Genomic DNA, 17,813 nt, shown 5'->3' on the forward strand with positions numbered 1-17,813 from the left:
AAAAGGCGTAATTTCCGGACCGCTAACTTCGAAAATCATCAACTACAGAAACAAATATCTGCCAATTGTCATATTTTTTCTTTATTTTATGTGTTCAGTTTACCATATCAATATAATGAGAATATTTTGAAACAAATTTCTACCAGCAAATTATACGCTATAGTGACTGAAGTTTGCACAAGTCATGTGATAACTATATGTTACACCAATACACATTGTTCTACAAGAAATGAACTCCAACATATATTTTGAGCGAGTGTCCTCGATATGTTCAACCATCACTGTCCGTGTCATTTTGGTCACCATGTGACAGTTCGTTGCCACACTGCCTGTCACTGGTGGCACACATGCACTCGTTAGTGCAAGGCAAACTGTCTTGTGAGCAGCTGCAGCTGTTGGTACATGGTTCAATACCATGGCATGAACACACAAGACCATCTAACATCTCCGCTGATGTGGGTCCATCAAACAATGTGGGATGCAGCACACCTTCTCCTCTGTACCATCCACGACCCTCTGGTGTGGGAATTTCTGGATTTGCCAGGTGGGCATTCATCCATGCTCGGGTTTGGTGAACGGATCTCTTCACATGTTCGAGAAAAGCTGGTTCGGACGGAGGCAACATATGCACTGGGACATCTTTGGTTGCTGCGAGTTTCTCTCGAAGATCATTCAAATTTGTGTGTGCATCCATATATTTCCCTTGAGAATCATACGTGGCACTGATTAAATGTCTTGAAGCAGCCACTGCCTCCTGGAGCTCGTCAGTGGCGAGGACTTCGAGGTGTGGACCATTATTCTGAAGATGCAGTGTCTTCATAGCTTTCCATGCTTTCTTTTTACCATAGCCGAAGAATGCTGATACAGAGTCACATCCTGTCAGGGCATGAAACGCAGGAAGCCGGGTATACGTTTGTGGAAGCAAGCTGTAACATATCTGATGGACCGGGATAAGCTTGCATCCTGCTGATGTTCTTTTCTCTCTCCATATTTCGGCAGTGTCCTGCAACTGTGGAAAGTAGTGGACTGCTAAGACAAGCACATCATTGTCTGCTGATTTTATTGTAATGGACCCACGCACATTGTTATGTCTGAACTCATCATCGGCATGCTTCACATTTAGAAATATTCGAGAATCTGCCTCTTCCTGCATTGATGCGAGTTGACTGTCATGATACATTCCTGCAGATGAAAGGCATGCTGTAAGCCAGTGGTTCTCAAACTTTTTTTGACTACCGCCCCTTCTGCCCTCTTGGACCGGCCCAATGCCCCCTTGATCTATCGTTCGTGGTCGGACACCCAGTGGGCAATAGGATAGTCCGAATTTATGTAGATAGGAAGCAAAAATAACAGAAGCCAAATATTTTCTGCATAATATTTTACTTTATTTTACTTTACTTTTCCTTTACTTTTCTATTATTTTGCTCTACCTACAATGTTTCAGCAGAATAGGTCCAGGTGAGGTAAGCTGGGAATCTGTTATCACAGGCCCAAATACCATTAGTGTGAAGGGTGGGCCTGGTGACTCCCTGCGAGATTACGAACGTCTGGCTCCATCTCAGTGAGGTAGAGACGCAGATCGCCCCTCTTGGTAATGTCAAGGCGATTTCGATACTAGGTCAGCAGCACCATCACGGCACTGAACCCTCTTTCAACGAGGTATGATGTGGGGAATGCCATCAGCAGCAGGTCTGCCTCTGTCCACATTGCGGGGTATTCGCCCCGCTCCAGAATCCAGAATTTGGCGTATTCATGCTGTGAGAATCTTGCCTTCGCCTCATCATCATTCCACAAGTTGATAATTTCGTCCTGTAATTCGCGCTTCACATCTTGAATGTCACATTTGAATGGGTTGATCACCCATGCTGGCACCGACAGTTCTAGCATGTCTCTGAAACGCTGCTCCATATCTCCACGAATCTTCTCAAGGTGATTGCAATAAACGAGCAGCTCTTCATCAGAAACAGCAGTTTCCTTTGCCAACCGGGGAAAGTGGTACATATCTCTGTGGCCGAGGGTTTCCCTGTGCAGAGTTGCCTTGGTTACGAACGCGCCGATCACTTTCTTTGCTTTAATCAGCATCATATGGTCACCCTGGAGTTGTTTGTTGACATCATTCAGTATACTGAATATGTCAGCGAGGTAAGCCCCATCATGCTCAATCACATTCACTTTCTCCGATAACTCTGCATCAATTTCCCACAGAAACTCGACCACTGTCAAGAAGAGGGCATGGAAACGGGTCAAACAAGTGCCTTTGGACAACCATCGAAATTCGGTATGCAACAAGAGCCTCTCGAATGGTTCATCATTCTCCTGGCAAAGCTGATGAAACAGCCGATCATGCAGAGACGACACCTTGATTTTATTCACTGCTTTGGTTACTATTTGGAGTGATGTATGAAGTCTGGTGCTGAGAGATTTTGCAACAAGATGCTGGCGGTGCACGACACAGTGAATGGCGAACACGGGTATGGTACCTGGTTCTTCAGAAGCGCAATAAAACCACGCTGGCGGCCAACCATCGCTAGTGCCCCGTCCATCGCTAGTGCCCCGTCCGTCGCACAAGCGAGAATGTTCTCCATCGGTATGTTCTTATCAGTAAAGTACTTCTCCAACGTTTGGAAGATGGAAGAACTCTTCGTATCGGGCTGGAGAGAGCGGGCAAACAACAATTTTTCCACCATTTCCTGATCATGGATGAAGCGAACGTAGCAGAGTAACAGAGCTTCACTGTCACGCAAAGTGGACTCATCCAGCTGGATGGCGAAGTGCGTGCTTCTCAGCTCACAACACAGCTTATCTTCTACATCTGATGACATTTCATCAATCCGCCTGGCCACGGAATCATTGCTGAGCACAATCGATGAAAGAATTGGATACGGATCCTGGCCCATGACAGTTTTTATCACTTCCCCAACAGCCAGTTTGATCAACTGTTCACCGATTGAATACGGTTTTCCAGATCTGGAGATGAGCAATGACAGCTTATACGACGCTTCCAGCCCTTTATCCACGAGCTTTTGGCTGGCTTTGAACATTGTCGTTACCGTGGATCGCTTCTCAAATTTCTCTTTCAGCGATTGGAAATAGCTGACCTCTGCACGAGCCTTATCACTGTGCTTTTTACTCAGGTGCTCGCTCAGTCGAGATGGTTTCATTGCTTCATTGGACAGCATGATACCACACAACAAACACATCGGTAACTGCGTGTTCGTCAGGGATGGAATGAATCCATACTTGATGTATTCAACGGAATACTGACAAAACTTTTTCTTTGAGGCCGACATCTTGAAGCTGACCGGACGTGAAGCTTTTTTGAATGACGAAATCAATACGCCAAGATGTCGAAAGACTAACACCAGTGATAAGGCCAAACAATAATTATATATTTCCGGTCTCTGGTCAGCGCGCGCATCGATTTTCACCTTGCACGTCAAAAAATGTTTTTCTTCACATTTCCAACGGTAGCTACAACAACACGCACCTAAAACACAATGCCGCGCTACCTTATTACTCGCACTTCGCTGGGGATTGCGCTGTCGGATCATAACACATGTATATGGTATTCACACCATGTGTGTATTAAAAAAAAAACACTGACTTGCATTATTGGTAAATAAGTCTGTAATATGCTTGAAGAACTTAATGATTTTCAGAATAAATACATTTTAAAATGTGTTCATTATTTACAAAAAGGCCTAACTGTCCCATTGCCTGTCTTTAATTTCTCTCTGGACGGTGCCACGGCAAACGAGGAGGACCGCAACGGGCATTGTATGGCCAATTTGCCGAATGGCGCCGGGTAACCTGTTTAGACTGCAGGAAGCCCAATAAGCGCTCCTAATCGCCGCTGTTCCTCTAAATCGCCAGTGCCCCCCCCCCTCAAATCATTGCCAGCGCCCGAGTCTGGAGCATCCCCCTGAAAGTTCCCAGCGCCCACTGGAGGTGGTAGGGACCACTTTGAGAACCACTACTGTAAGCGAACCATCAGATAAGCCACCAGCCAAATAGATCCGCTTTTCTTGGTGATCTGAAAGTTATTTTGCTGCTGGTGCATGTTGCGTTGGCATTGGGATTCTACAACCCTGGAAGAGAAGGAATTGAATTAAAAAAAATAGATATATTAGGTTTAACTAATTGCTTAGCTATAGCCTTTCATTAGTGTCCATTTTTGCACAACCATGCAGGACAACCTCAGTGCATGGATGAGAGCGATGGTGAGGATGATAATTATGTAATCACGTTTTATCATATCTTCTTTAATATTGTAAAGGATGTCTACTGAACATAGCAATGTCAACATCGGTTTTGAAAAATCGCCTTCTCTGATATTTTCCTTATGGCGGTCCTAAAAATTTAGAAAATTATCGTATTTTGTCAATAAAGTCATATGAATTTACATATAATGATGTGGTTGTGATACTACATTATTCTCCTGTCCAATCGACACATTTCAATACCAAACGTGTATAGTAGGAAGAGGGCTCTTTGTCTTGTAGTTTATGGGAAATTATGTGATTTTCTGAAATGGTCCAAATATTCAGACGGGTGTATCCTTCAAATGTGAATATTTCATGTACCGCACACCAAAATATGAGGACAACAGGGCTAAATGTGTTACTGAGATCACCATCTTTCATATGAGACCTGTTGTAGCTTTGTGTCAAGCCGGTTGATTAAACTCCTAAAATATAGCCCTTTATCGAGGTTTACCGCTGGCCTATTAATGCAGTTACAAGAAAGATGGAGCAAACACAATAATGCTGCACATTTGCTTCCCATCCCACTGCTGACAAGTAATTCCATTATGCTCCAAAAGTAAAATTATTAATGTAACCATATGCTTTGCACAGTGTCGAGCTTACATGCACCTAAGGAAGTGTGCAGGCATGAATATGTCAGGGTGGTTGAAAGTTGACCTGTACTTTTGTTTATATAAGTCAGAGTAATGTTTGTGGAGTAATATAATCTTTGAGGGATTTTTTTTTGTATTGGTATCCAATATCTATAATCACATTTCCTGCTTTGATTCTGGTGCCGAAAATCAAGATTGCAGCAATTGAAGTAAAGGTTGGAACAGAACAATAATTATAATTCCACATTCAGGAGAATAAAGGGATGAGTGAAGGCAAGGGGACAAACAGTCTTGATTTTGGGAGGATGAGAAGATGAGGATTTCTGGAGGAACACGTGTAACTTTTGGTGACTTGGGGATAGCAGAGGTTAAAGAAGGCAGGATGAGCAAAGCCAGATGTGAGCTTGTATAAAATAGAGAGCCATCAATCTGCCACCAGTGGGAGAGTGATGGTCCTTGGGAATCTGCATCTTGTCATGATATGCTAATGGTGTGGAAGGCCTTGTTTTCTCTGACCTCAAAAGGAGCAAGATGGGAAGCAAAAGCACTAGCCCAAAGTGTGATAACCATACTGCATGGATCCTCATATAAAAGCCATGTGCACAGTGGTGAGCTCAGTGTGGATCAGGAATGCCTTAGCGTCACGTAGGTTAAGCAGATGGTGACTTGGCTTTGATGCCAGCTTGGTGATACGATCCTCCCATGAAAGGTTTTGGCAGTTAGTGAGGCCAAAAAGTTCCAGAGATTGCACCTTTTCTAGTGGTTGTCCAGAGAGGTGGATTGGATAGATTAATTTCCGATCCTTGTGGAGACAGTGTGAACGCTTGTGACCTACCCACATTGAAATTTATTTGAAAGTAGCTGACCAGCCGCTTATCTTGTCCAGATATGATGAAAATGATTCAGCAGCCCCCAGCGTTTCACAACTGTGATGTATCGTTCTAGAAAGGGTGGAGTCATTGGCAAAATGGTAACACTGGTTTTCAAGAGAATGAAACAGATCATTGATATAGGTCAAGAATAATGTAGGTCCTAAGATGTTGCTTTGTGGCCATTGAATCTGAAAGGAAAAATCATGTGAAAGAACACCATCAAGGGCTACCCACTATTTCCACTCATGCGGAAATCAGACAAGCACTTGAGAAGGGGGCCCTGAATACCAAATGAAGACCACAAAAAAATCAAACCTGGATGCTAAACAGTGTCAAAGGCTCAAAAGGTGAACAAAGAGATGGCCATAACCTATTGCTTGTGGTCCAGGAAATCCATTTAATATGCAATGCCAAGGTTGGAAACCAAACTGGTTGTCAGAGATTAGCGAGTTGGATTTGAGATAGTGTCTGAGATCAGCTGTAATAATGGATTCCATTGGTTGGAGAGAAGGCTGAAAGGTCTGTAGTTGTGGGCATCAGTTTTGGAACTTTTATTTTGAAAAGGAGTGATGTTTGCAATTTTCCAAAGAGGAGGTTGCCCATCCTAGAGGGACCTCTTAAATAGAGAGGAGAAAGGGCATGATAAGACTGAAGCACAGTGGTTCCTGAGGATTAGAGCACTTATGCCATCAGTGCCAGTTGCAGGAGAGATGTTGACCTGGGTAAGAAACCTCTCCACTATGGCAGGGGAGAACCCCACATGCTGTAGGAAATATTCTGTAATGCTGGAATGGATGGATTTGAAATCTTGGCCTTTTCCGTAAAGACAGAGTTCAAGAAGTCCAGCATTACTCCAGCATTTTCTGGAGTTGTGTCCAGCATTACTCCATCATTTAGGAGGGAAGGAATGGAAGGAGATTCTGTACCAGACACGGACTTTATGAGCTCCTCCAAGGCTTTGATAGGTGTTGAGAGGTTGGAGTATTTGGATCACATGTGAACCTAATGTTAGGCCCTGGCTCGACATAAGATAGCTACACAATGGTTCCAGGCTGTGCGTTGAGACCGCAGGTTGCCATCAGTGGGTTTTGCCTTCCAGCAGGAGAAGGTGAGTTTTCTTACATTGACCTCACCACAGATATACATCAGTTTAAGATAATGGATAGAGTCCCTGTTTAAAGATGTCATCACAGTGTGTGGCTCCCTGTTTAGGGAGAGAAGCCATACCAAATACTTTGGCATTATTTGAAACATTGCAATTCCGACCATCACTGGCACATTGAAATCACTGCCTTTGTCATGGCTACCTGTATTCTCAACCATTCCTCCATCCATAGACAAAACAGATCCCTTGACAAACATTTTGTTATCCTAGTTAATCCAAATCTCTACATCCATCAAAGCTTATGAAACTCCTGTTTTAAATCATGAAAATCTGGAGCACAGAAGCTCTTAATGAGTTGGAATTTCATATAATACAAGTAGAACAAAGGCAATGGAGTTAGATGAACACCTCAACTCAAATAACATCTTGTCCATATTGCTGACTTCATAGAATAATCTCCTGGATTTGACCTACCCTGAAAGCAATCATGTACACAAAAACGAATTTCCAGGTCTCATGTGAGGCCTGTTTATTTTTGCATAAATGGAAAGTCCAAGAAAGCCTGGCATGCAACTACGAAAATCCTGACCGTAAACGCTGTCGTGAACCAGTACGAACTTTGAAATTTCAGTCGGGGCATTGGGGTGATCTGCTTGGCCTCCAATGAAGCCATGCATAAGTGAGCAAACTTGGACATAGATATTTAAGTTCCTATTCATCAAGCCATATGCAAGAAAAGAAAGTTGAGCAAAATAATCTTTAGTTCCATTTTAGAATGTGAGACACAAACTTCCTGATTCCTTTTTGGAGCAGCAAGTGAGACAATTAATGACTTCATATTGATGGAAGATGTCTTGTTCCCTTTATTTACACAAGGCGATCAGCCATTGTCAACTTTACAGTAACTTCTTCAGGAATGCATGTCTTGTTGCAGTCAAACTGATCCTGATGTTTGGTGTTCTTCCAATTTTTAACAGACTGCCAGTGGCATGGCCCTCAGAACTGGACAGAATGTACCCAACACAGTTCCACATAGCAACCATGTGCTTCCTCCTCCAACTTATGCTGGCAGCACATCTCAAGTAAGGATTATTAGGATTGCCCAATGATAAATGACAATTATACTGCAATATAATATATTTGAAGATGGTTTTACACTTTTTGCATTAGTGGATTCAAATTTAAAACATCAACTTGTATTATTTTTGGTCCATCTGCATTCAATAATCAAACAAAAGCAGAAATCAGTTAATGGAGCATCATTTGAAACAAATTAATGAAAAGGTAACATAGGCATAAGTTTTCTGATTTGAAAATTGAGGAATCTGATGTGAACAGTTGAAAACTCTGCAGATGAGTCCTGATGAGCCAAGGCAGTCAATCCTATGCCGAGTTTGTACAAATAACTAGAAGTTAGCTGTGGGATTTGGCCAAATCACTGCTTCTCCACAATCACTGCTCACCTCCACTCATTTGTTCCTCTTTTTCCCTGTCTGCTGTGGAACCAACTTCCACATTCTCTTCAATGTCACTCTTCCCTCCAGGTCTTCAAGACAGCTGTTCACCACCATATTAGATACCCCCAACCAAAACCATGATCTTTTCTACCTCTGTTAATCCACGACCTCCCCATCCCCAAGTGCACATTATTCCACATTTCCATTTTTCTCCCTGACTGAGAATTTGCTTCCATATCCTTCTTGTCCACCACATGCATCCTCCCTTCCTCCTCATATCATATCTCCCCACACCCATTGTTTTTCCAAATCTCCTCCTATTTTATCCTTCAACTCTGTTGTTGCAGTTTCTTCACTACCCCCCTCCCCCCACTCCCTCTCTCCTGTTCCTTTTGTTCTGTTGCATCCTGATCTGTTCAGCATTATAGTTCCTCCACAAGCCTTGACTATTTTTATGAAAAAAAAGAGACAGACATCAGAAAGACCATCTGTTCAAAAAAAATTACATTAACCCAGTGAACAGTTTAAAATTTATAGTACAAGATCTGTGATAGCAAAGAATTTGTATGAATTGTAAGCACAATAAACCATATTGAAGCTACTCTTTTCTTTTTTGCTGAATCCTTCTGGTTTTTGTTTTTGTACACAGATGGGACCACCACCAGCAACCTGTGGACCACCACCAGCACAGGCACCACCATCAGAAGCAAGCATTCGGCACCCTCCACCCCTCCCCAACACACCCCCATTGTCGGTTCCAATACCACATGAGGCCATGGGGACACTGCCACCCCCACGACCGCTGCTGAAGCTGGGGCGTGCTGACAACCAGGGTGCCATTGTGCTTCAGTGGAGTGTGGCAGAACCTGTGCAGGAAAGCACAACACCCCACAGAGCCCCTGCGGAAAGCTACCATATTTATGCCTACCATGAGGATATCCAGCAGGGAGCGGCAACACAGTGGAAGAAGATTGGTGACGTGCAAGCACTTCCGCTTCCCATGGCTTGCACACTCACACAGTTCATGGTTGGTAGCAGATACTATTTCACTGTGCGTGCCAAGGATGCATTTGGACGCTTTAGCCCATTCTGCGAGCCACAGTGTGCTGACCTTAAAGCCTGACATGCATCAGTTCCATAAGTCTTGTGTTTGGTTTAATAGTAAAGGTGGCTGGCTTAAGATCTTAGGATCTTGAGTTTGAGCCATTCAAAAACACCAGGTTGGTTGACTCAGCCTGTTATCCTTCTGAGATCAGCAGAATGAGTCATAGCTTACTGGCAACAGAGGGCATTGCATCAGTGGCAAAGCCACGCTTCCAGCAGTGATATAACCAGCAGCCGCAGGCTGCATCCAAAATGAATGAATTAAGCAGTTCCATAATTTTATTTCATCGACTTGGCTTTCTTTGTTCTTTGTGTGAAGGGAAAGATTGAAATTGGTTCCTGATCATCATTGTCACGTGTTTTACCATTGTTCTTTTCTTACAGTGGAGTAATGAGATGCTGTTTTCTTTAGCTCAGATCATTATGAAGCCAGTTATTGTTCCCTTTAAAGTCTTTTGAGGTTGTTGTTGTTGTTGTCGTAAAGACATACCGACATAGAAGCACCGTCAACTTCTTTATTTCAGAAAATAGTTAGAACCGTTTGCTTTTATAGTGTCTTTTCAGTTGGTGGTGCTTCTGATCTGTGCTTGTTAAAAGTTTTTTTGTTTTTTTAAGACACAAAAGCACCAGAACATCAATCATAATCTTAATGTTCTTTATTTCCTTTCTTTCTCCTTCCCAACACAATTTACAATGTTATGGTAATTTTTGTCAATGAATTACTTGCATTTTTATCTTAAAACGATTGCAAAAACACAAAAAAAGAAGAAGCCCTGTATGTACAGTCCTGGATCTTCATGACCAAAGTGAAAGCGAATCCAAAATCCTCCAAAGTTCTGGAACAATCTGAAAAGTAGTTTCTGTTTGTTCCATACATGTTTGTATATACAATAGTGACCACTAAGTAATGAGAAAAGTGTGGGGTTAATGATTATATTTTGGAAGGACAAGGTTTTAATGTTGTACAGTACAGTGCCAAAAGAAAGTCGACACCACCTTTCAAAATTTTCACCTTTTGTTGCCTTATAGCCTGGAATGAAATTGCATTAAATCATACTTTTCCCACCTTTATTTACATATCATAACCCACAACTTCCAAGTGAAAAGCATTCTACAAATTCCAGAAAATTAATTAAAAATACAAAACTAGAATATTGTCGTGGGTCTGGCGGTTAGTTTAATCCCCCCCCAGCCCGATTGTGGTGGACTGGCGGTTAACCAGCCCAGCCTGGTGGTTAGGCCAGCTCAGATCGCCGATCAGTTTTCTTTAGGAGGCGGACACGTGATCCTCAGAGATTATGGCACTCACGGGAGGGGCAGGGCGGCACTGGCGGAACGACGGAAGCACAGCACAAGGGTTGATACTCGAACCCACAACAGATACACGGACACAGCAACTTAAAATAAACGGGGATTTAATGACAGACAAATATTTACTGCTCATTTATTTATTTTTTTAAATATTTTGATCCAGACAAGGGGAAAACAAAAAAGAAAATCCTTCCTTTATTCTGGCACTTAGCTTTGTCCAGAGATGGTCTTTATTGAATGCTGTGATCGAGCTGCTTCGTCCTGCTTGGAAAGATGCGCCCCAAAATGGCACCGAGCAGCTCTCTGTGTGGGAAACGCACGTAAGGTAATTTGTGAGGCAATATTCAACACCAGGCCTCACCAACTGCTGTGCGGCTTCTTCGTTAATCGTGCTTACCGACGCAGCTGCTCTCTGCAGAATGACGCCGCTCCCTTCAGAGATATATACGAGGCTTTGAGGTGGACACTTACTTTTCCAACCAAGATATTCTAGTTTTGTACTTTTAATTCATTTTCTGAAATTTGTAGAATTTGTTTTTCATTTGGAAGTTGTGGGCTACAAAGTGTAAATAAAGTTGGAAACAGTCTGATTTAATGCAATTTAATTTCAGGCTATAAGGCAACAAAAGGTGAAAGTTTGGAAAGGGGGTGTAGACTTTCTATTGGTACTGCAGATACTCGTGAATAAAAAATGAAAGTTATTATTTTACCAATTTCATAGATTAACTATTTCTGAAGTTATGGTACTGATGCCCATGGACAGGCAAATTGACCAACCTAATCTCTGAAACCTGGCACACCACATGGATGTCTGATGTCTGAAGTCTGATGACTCAAATTTGGAGCTAGTTTTTCATGCCTCAGAAAATGAGTTTTAAGAAAACAATTCTTGCTGAACTGTCGTTGATTTGAAAGGATGCACTTTCCTCACTATGACAGTCATTTTAGCGAGCTCATCGCTCTTCCATCAATGTAGGAATATTTTCCGTGCCATTTGGCACATTGGCTGGTGCACTGTTTCCCACAGTTTTAGCAACGTGCTTTGGCATTGTACAGTGTTTTGTGTGCCAAGTTTGTAATATTTGTCGTCCATTTTTTGTAATTTTTTATACACCAAATGAATTTTGTTACATGGTTTTACTTTCAACACTATCTTTCAACTTGTATCCATTATTTTTTGTCATTAAATTGACGAGATAAAATTAAAATCTTAATAGATTTCAACCTCAAAAGATCAATGAACTGATGAAATAATTCCTTCCGTCCTTAATTCATATGCAGGAGCTGGAAAAAATATGAATATTTCTGAACAGCAACTTGTATGCCCAAAACTGCGTGAATGTGACCCAAACTAACCCTGAGAGAAAAAAATCGAACAGGACAAGCCTTAATCTAAGGGCTCTAGATACAAGAAAATGGTTTCCTCTGCTGACTCTTAGATTTTCTTAACTTACACTGCCTTGTTTGTTCATCCACTGTATGTTCCCTTTCACTTCCTTATCAGTATTTGATCCTTCCATGAACCTCAACATCACCAAAGCAAGAGAAAAAAGGTTTTAGAACAAGTAACTGTGTGAGGCATTTACAAAGCCATATGAATGAGATACTGTGAAACGTATAAACAATGCCAGACATTTTATTTTTCTGTTATTACCTCCACCACCGAAGGTGAACGGAGGTTATGTTTTCACCCCTGTCTCTCTGTTTGACTGTGAACAAGATATCTAAAAAGGTTGTGTACAGATTGGGAAGAAATTTGGTGCAGAGGATGGGTGTGTGATTAGGAAGAATTGATTCAATTTTGGTGAGGATCTGAATCTGGATCCGAGAATTTTTCAGTGATTCTTTACCATTGATTGATAGGACTAAAAATGACATGTAGCACCATATCTCAAAAAGTTAATGATGGATTGAGATGAAACTTGGTGGAAAGGTTGGCTGTGTGAGAAGAACGAATCATTTCGATTTTGGTGAAGATCTAAATCCAGATACAGAATTTTTTTTAATTTTAAAGTAATTCTTCACCGTTGAGAGATGGGGCCAACAACGATATATAGCATGATATTTGGTGGTTGTATGGCAGCTTAGCTGCCAGGGTAGCTTTCATTTCTTGAAGCGTGACTGTGTCACTGATGCAGTGCCCCTCTCCCAGTACACACACTGGAACTGGTACTCATTTCGCTGACCTCGGAAGGCTGACAGGCTGAGTCAACCCCTTGGTGTATTGATTCAGCGGCCGACAGGGCTTGAACTCAGGACCATAGGATCCCAAGCCGCCACCCTAACCACTGGGCCAACACCAGGCTGCACACGATATTTCAAAAAGTTTGGGACAAGTTATCGCAAAACTAGGTGAATGAGTTGGTGAGGTGATAAGAACAAGCAAATTCGATTTTGGTTCAGGTCCAGATCAATATCTGGCCATCAGTGGAATACAAAACTTAAACTGTTCAGCATGGCAGAGGTATGCGTGAAGGTATTCTATTGAGTGCAATTCTTGTTGTGCAAGTATTTACAAGTGTTTACAGTTTGTGCAAGTTTTTACAGCCCCTTGTAATGACTGTTTACTAGTTAAGTGTAGAACTGAAAAACATCGAAGCAGCCACTTTGAGGATGGCCGGATTAAGGCCGAACCTGGTTGCTCGTTCACCCAAGCTGAGAATGCACTCGCGTGCTGAACGAGATCTAAACCACATCATTAATAAATCAGGGTATTAACCTAATTTAGACCCCCAGGAAAAGCCATTACAGTATATCAAAAGAGTTTACATGTGCAAGAAGCAGCACAGGCATGCACGTGGGCCTTGGAAATAACTGAATACTCTTTAATAAAGCACAAGACAGAACAGAAGTGGAAGTCTCGGATTAAGACACAATGAAGAAACAAATAAACACAATACTTGTATTACAATAACACTGACCCTTCTATGGTGCCAGACACACATTCACACGTGTGCACACCAAACCAGACAAGGTTTTTTTTAATGAGCTTCCACCTCCTTATGGTCAGCAGAGTGCAGGGTTCATACCTCTGCAAGGAGAAGAGTGTCCCCTGCAAATGAAGTGCTCCATTGCGGTACCAGTGAGAGTACATGGCAAAAGAGAAAGAATCCACTTTACTGGCACTGATATTACTGGCACTGATACTGCCCCCCTCCCATCTCTTGCCCCCACGTGACGCGGTACAGCCACTGAAGTGCCAACTGAACACTGTCGGCCCAATCAGGTGACACACCGCAGCTCTGACCAATAGTAGTGCTTTTCTGCCAGTCATGAAGCCATGACTGGTCACATTACTGCTGGATTTGGGTGCTCCTTCCGGAACCCTGCCACAGGTGGCAACACTGGCGTTGACATGGTGCCTTTGGCCCATGCAGACACCAGGGCGGAAGTGGGGGAGGGCAATGTGGGGAAAGGGAGGGACACAAACGATGTGCTGGTGGCAACATCATATAAATGACCCTCATTGGAGTCTCCTTGCCTGGCCCTCACTGGTTGAGAAAGGAAGAACAGATTATGTGACATCCTAAATCTAATGCCCTTGGTCCCGTGCAGTTGCCGAGTGGTGTTAGGGGGCAGTAGGAGGTGGAGGAGACGGCAGCGATATGCATGACGTGCTGGTGGTAACCTCATATAAATGACTAGGTTCAGACAAGAAGAAGAGAGGTGATGTCCTTACTCTAACTACTTAACTCCCGCTAACACCACCACCCTCCAATGGCATACAGGATAACTTAGCTTAAACACAAAGTCCTTGATACAGGTGAAAATGTTGTGTTGTATGCGAGCACACTGTCCATGGTAAAGTCTTAAATTTTTATCCCCCGCCGCGTGGCGGAAGGGGATATTGTTTATAACTACCCTGTACTGTAGCCCACATGAAGCAGTACATGTTTCAAAAATGGTTATTTTTGTGCATAGTTTTTGATGATATTGTGTATTACTTTTTTAATGCCATTTGTAATGTAAATATTATATTATTGGGCCACATGTTGCAAGTGGTATTGGCCAGCAGGTAATTTTTTTTTTTCAAGTCAATAATTTATGCCTTACTTTTTCACACAATTTTGTGTTTGATGTTGTAATTGGCAGCCTGTATGTTTGAATATACTGTCACGGACGCGGCCTGAATAACTCAGAAAGGCCGACGCGTCGATAAAAATACCACGGACACCATCTACAACACTCACCATGGGTCGGATCCTAGCACCCAATATCGGTTTACCGTACCAGCAATATGACTGAAGTAGATGGGGAACCGTGCCGGTGTCACACGGCGGATGTTAATTGGCCGAGTGAACCAACGTTATGCACCACACCCTATTGTCTATCAGAGATCAATTAACCACTTGGGCTAATTACCCCCAGGAGTGCGATCTCACACTAAAGCATGAGCAGACTAAGTCTAGACGCAATGCTAAATCTTTCATTAGTTTATTACAAGCAGGGCAGAAATTGGTGGGAGAAATGGCAGTTAGGATTCAAACAAGGAATTGGCAGGAAAACACAGGAAAAGGCAATGCTGGCAACTTACACAAATCACAGGCAAGTATACATTTCCCAATTATCCCCGACACAACAATCCCACCATCGTATTCCTTAAATCAACCACTTAGCACTCAAACAAAGGTGCCTCACACCAAAAGAAATGAGAGTGAAGGAGGAGGCATGAGAAGTGTTAGTGGTGAGGAAGAAGTAGTAAGGGATCATCTTCATGTCCGACACACCTTTCACAATCCAGCTGGATTGTGGCCGCCCATTGGTTCAGTGGTTCTGGCTCGCCTCCCACACTCTTTCTCCCGGGTTTCTCCCTCCGCTCCATTTGTGCACCAGTGGTGTGGGGCACCCGATGATCTTTGGCTGCATGCGGTGGACGAGATGAGGTGGCAGCTCTGCTGTGACTGGGCGGCGTGGAAACAGCTGGGCTATGGCAAACGTGTGCTGGGCTTGGTGCTGGTGTTTGTTTTCAGGGTGGAAAAGCCGTGGAGAAAACGAAAAAGCAAGTCAAAAAGTCAGCAAAGTGTAAAGAACGTTGGAAAGTGAAGAAAAGCACGAATGCTGGAAAGAACGTCTGCAATTGCCGAAGCGAAAGTCAGAAAGAAGGTTGGAAAGAAACATCTGACTCAAGGTTGGAACAAGCAAGCAAGTGAAGCAGTACAAAATCTATTAGAAACTCTCATCTATATCTGTCTCCCAGAATCCTTACTATAATTCATGGCTAGTATGTGTTTGCGTGTCGCACTACTCCTCCCACAATTCTGGCCTGATTACATGCAGACTTGCCACATCGGATCAGCATGGCCCCAATTAGTACATAGGGGGGTTTTATCTTTGCCGATGGTCTTGAGAGGGAAGAGGGGACACAAATACTCAATGTAAATGTTATTAGCTCTTAGATGAGCCTCGACATTGTATATAAAAAATGTGCATCATGTAGCACCATGTCTCAGTCGGTGGGAGAGGGTATTACAAGTCCCCACTGTTTAAAGTGCAGTATTCCTGTCCCCATGCTTTCCAGTGCAGTTAAGTGTTTTGAATTATAAGCAGTAGGCATGTTTTTGCTTCATGCATGTAACCCAGGTTAATTTTTTTTTTTGGGGACCGATTGAGGCAGCTGTCAGTTGCCTATTCACCTTCCAAATAAAGGTATGTGTCAGAAGAACCTGTTGCATGCTTGGAACAACATCGCCTGTAGGGTGGGTACTCTGCTAGTCTGTCTAATCTGTCAGAATCTGTCGAATCTAAATCTGCCGCCCAGAATCTATTAAATCTCCCCACCCCATCTCCCTTTATTTCTCCCCTGCCCCCTTCATCCCGTAGCGCTGAGACCACCCCGATGCAGGACTCACGAGAGCAGTCAGAGCCCCCCTGTTAGTGATTGGTTTTGAATCCCATCCCTCTGCCCAGCAACAGAGTCTGATTCGTGAACTGGAGCCTTTGCGGTGTTTTCTTCCAGGAAGGAGGAAGGGGTGAGAACTTGGTGCACACATGACCCTTCTGATGGATTGCTTACTCTTAGGGGAGGTTGACTACGAGCTTCCTCATCGAGCTCCCCTCAAGCCAATTGCGCCAAATTCTCCGCTAAAGTGAAGAACGTGGAGATGGCATTATGCTAGTAGGAAATAGAAAAGTAGAAAGGAGAGGAAAATAACATGGGCTTAAGCTAACACATTCGCAACGCATTTCTATCCACATAAGTATGATATATCTTTGTTGCTAAATAGAATTATAAGGCGCAACTACCTTTAATCTCTGTGATAATGCTTTGTCCTTCCCGGGGGTTCATAACCGTCACAATATATTTGCATCCTATGATAATTTCAAATTTCAAACTATGCCAGTAAGAGTTTCAAATTTCAAACTATGGCAGTAAAACTTTCAAACTTATTCTTGTTTGAGTGAAGCCAATCAATTGGTGGATTGGTTTTAACAGGGACTGACGGTAGAGCAAAGGGAGAGAATTTAAAGGAACCTTCAGGTTGGCAACAGTTGAGAGAGAAGAGAGAGGGAGAGTTGAGTATTGGGGATGTCGTGAGAGGAGGAGAAATGACACTTGGTTTTGATCAGGGCTCAAAGAAGAGAGTGGTGGTGGTGTCGTAGTCTGAGTGTTGGCCAGAAAAGCATGCATTAGGGTCCGCACAATGCTTTTCTGCATTTTTGTGATCACCAGACCATCTGAATGAATATTCCGATTGATGCCACTCTGGCATCCTTGAACATTTTTGTAGAAACCCATTAATATGCAAATTAGTGGCGGCCATTGTCGAAATTACAATTTTTCCTAATATCTCCAAAAGTAAGCATCCAAATAGCCTGGTTGAGGTGTTTACACCCATGTTTTTAGGGTCACTGGTCATGATAAACCCACTTAAAATGTAATAACATTGAAATTTAGCTCAATATGCAAATTAGCGTAACCCTACCACCTGAATTTGTCCACACCGATTGGCGTTTTTGCAGCACAGTTATACAACAACAACAACAACAAAACTGTTTGAAAATAACTTGCGCAGAGCTGTTTATCCCCAGTACAGTTGTGAAGAAATGGCTGACCTCAGAAGATCAACAGCATGAACTGTTTCTGATCAAGTAAGTTGAGGCTTGTA

General features: G+C 42.9%; 1 protein-coding gene and 1 pseudogene across 6 annotated transcripts in view; one reads left to right on the plus strand and one right to left on the minus strand.

Annotated features, from left to right (window-relative positions):
• LOC147021727 (uncharacterized) overlaps window positions 1-11,465 on the plus strand; it is a 236,041-nt gene extending 224,576 nt beyond the window's left edge. For all 6 annotated transcript variants that reach the window (XM_085892001.1, XM_085892003.1, XM_085892000.1 and 3 more), the window contains 2 exons: window positions 7,813-7,917; window positions 8,942-11,465. In XM_085892001.1, coding sequence (XP_085748127.1) covers window positions 7,813-7,917; window positions 8,942-9,415 — 579 coding nt within the window. In that variant the 3' untranslated portion in view covers window positions 9,416-11,465. The remainder of the gene's footprint in view (window positions 1-7,812; window positions 7,918-8,941) is intronic.
• On the minus strand, window positions 1,501-2,085 carry LOC147021729 (zinc finger BED domain-containing protein 5-like; annotated as a pseudogene).
• Window positions 11,466-17,813: the final 6,348 nt, after the last annotated feature.

This window comes from Eptatretus burgeri, chromosome 8 (assembly GCF_056783735.1).
Source record: "Eptatretus burgeri isolate ZD-2024b chromosome 8, Ebu_testis_v1, whole genome shotgun sequence".
NCBI classification, from domain to species: domain Eukaryota; kingdom Metazoa; phylum Chordata; class Myxini; order Myxiniformes; family Myxinidae; genus Eptatretus; species Eptatretus burgeri.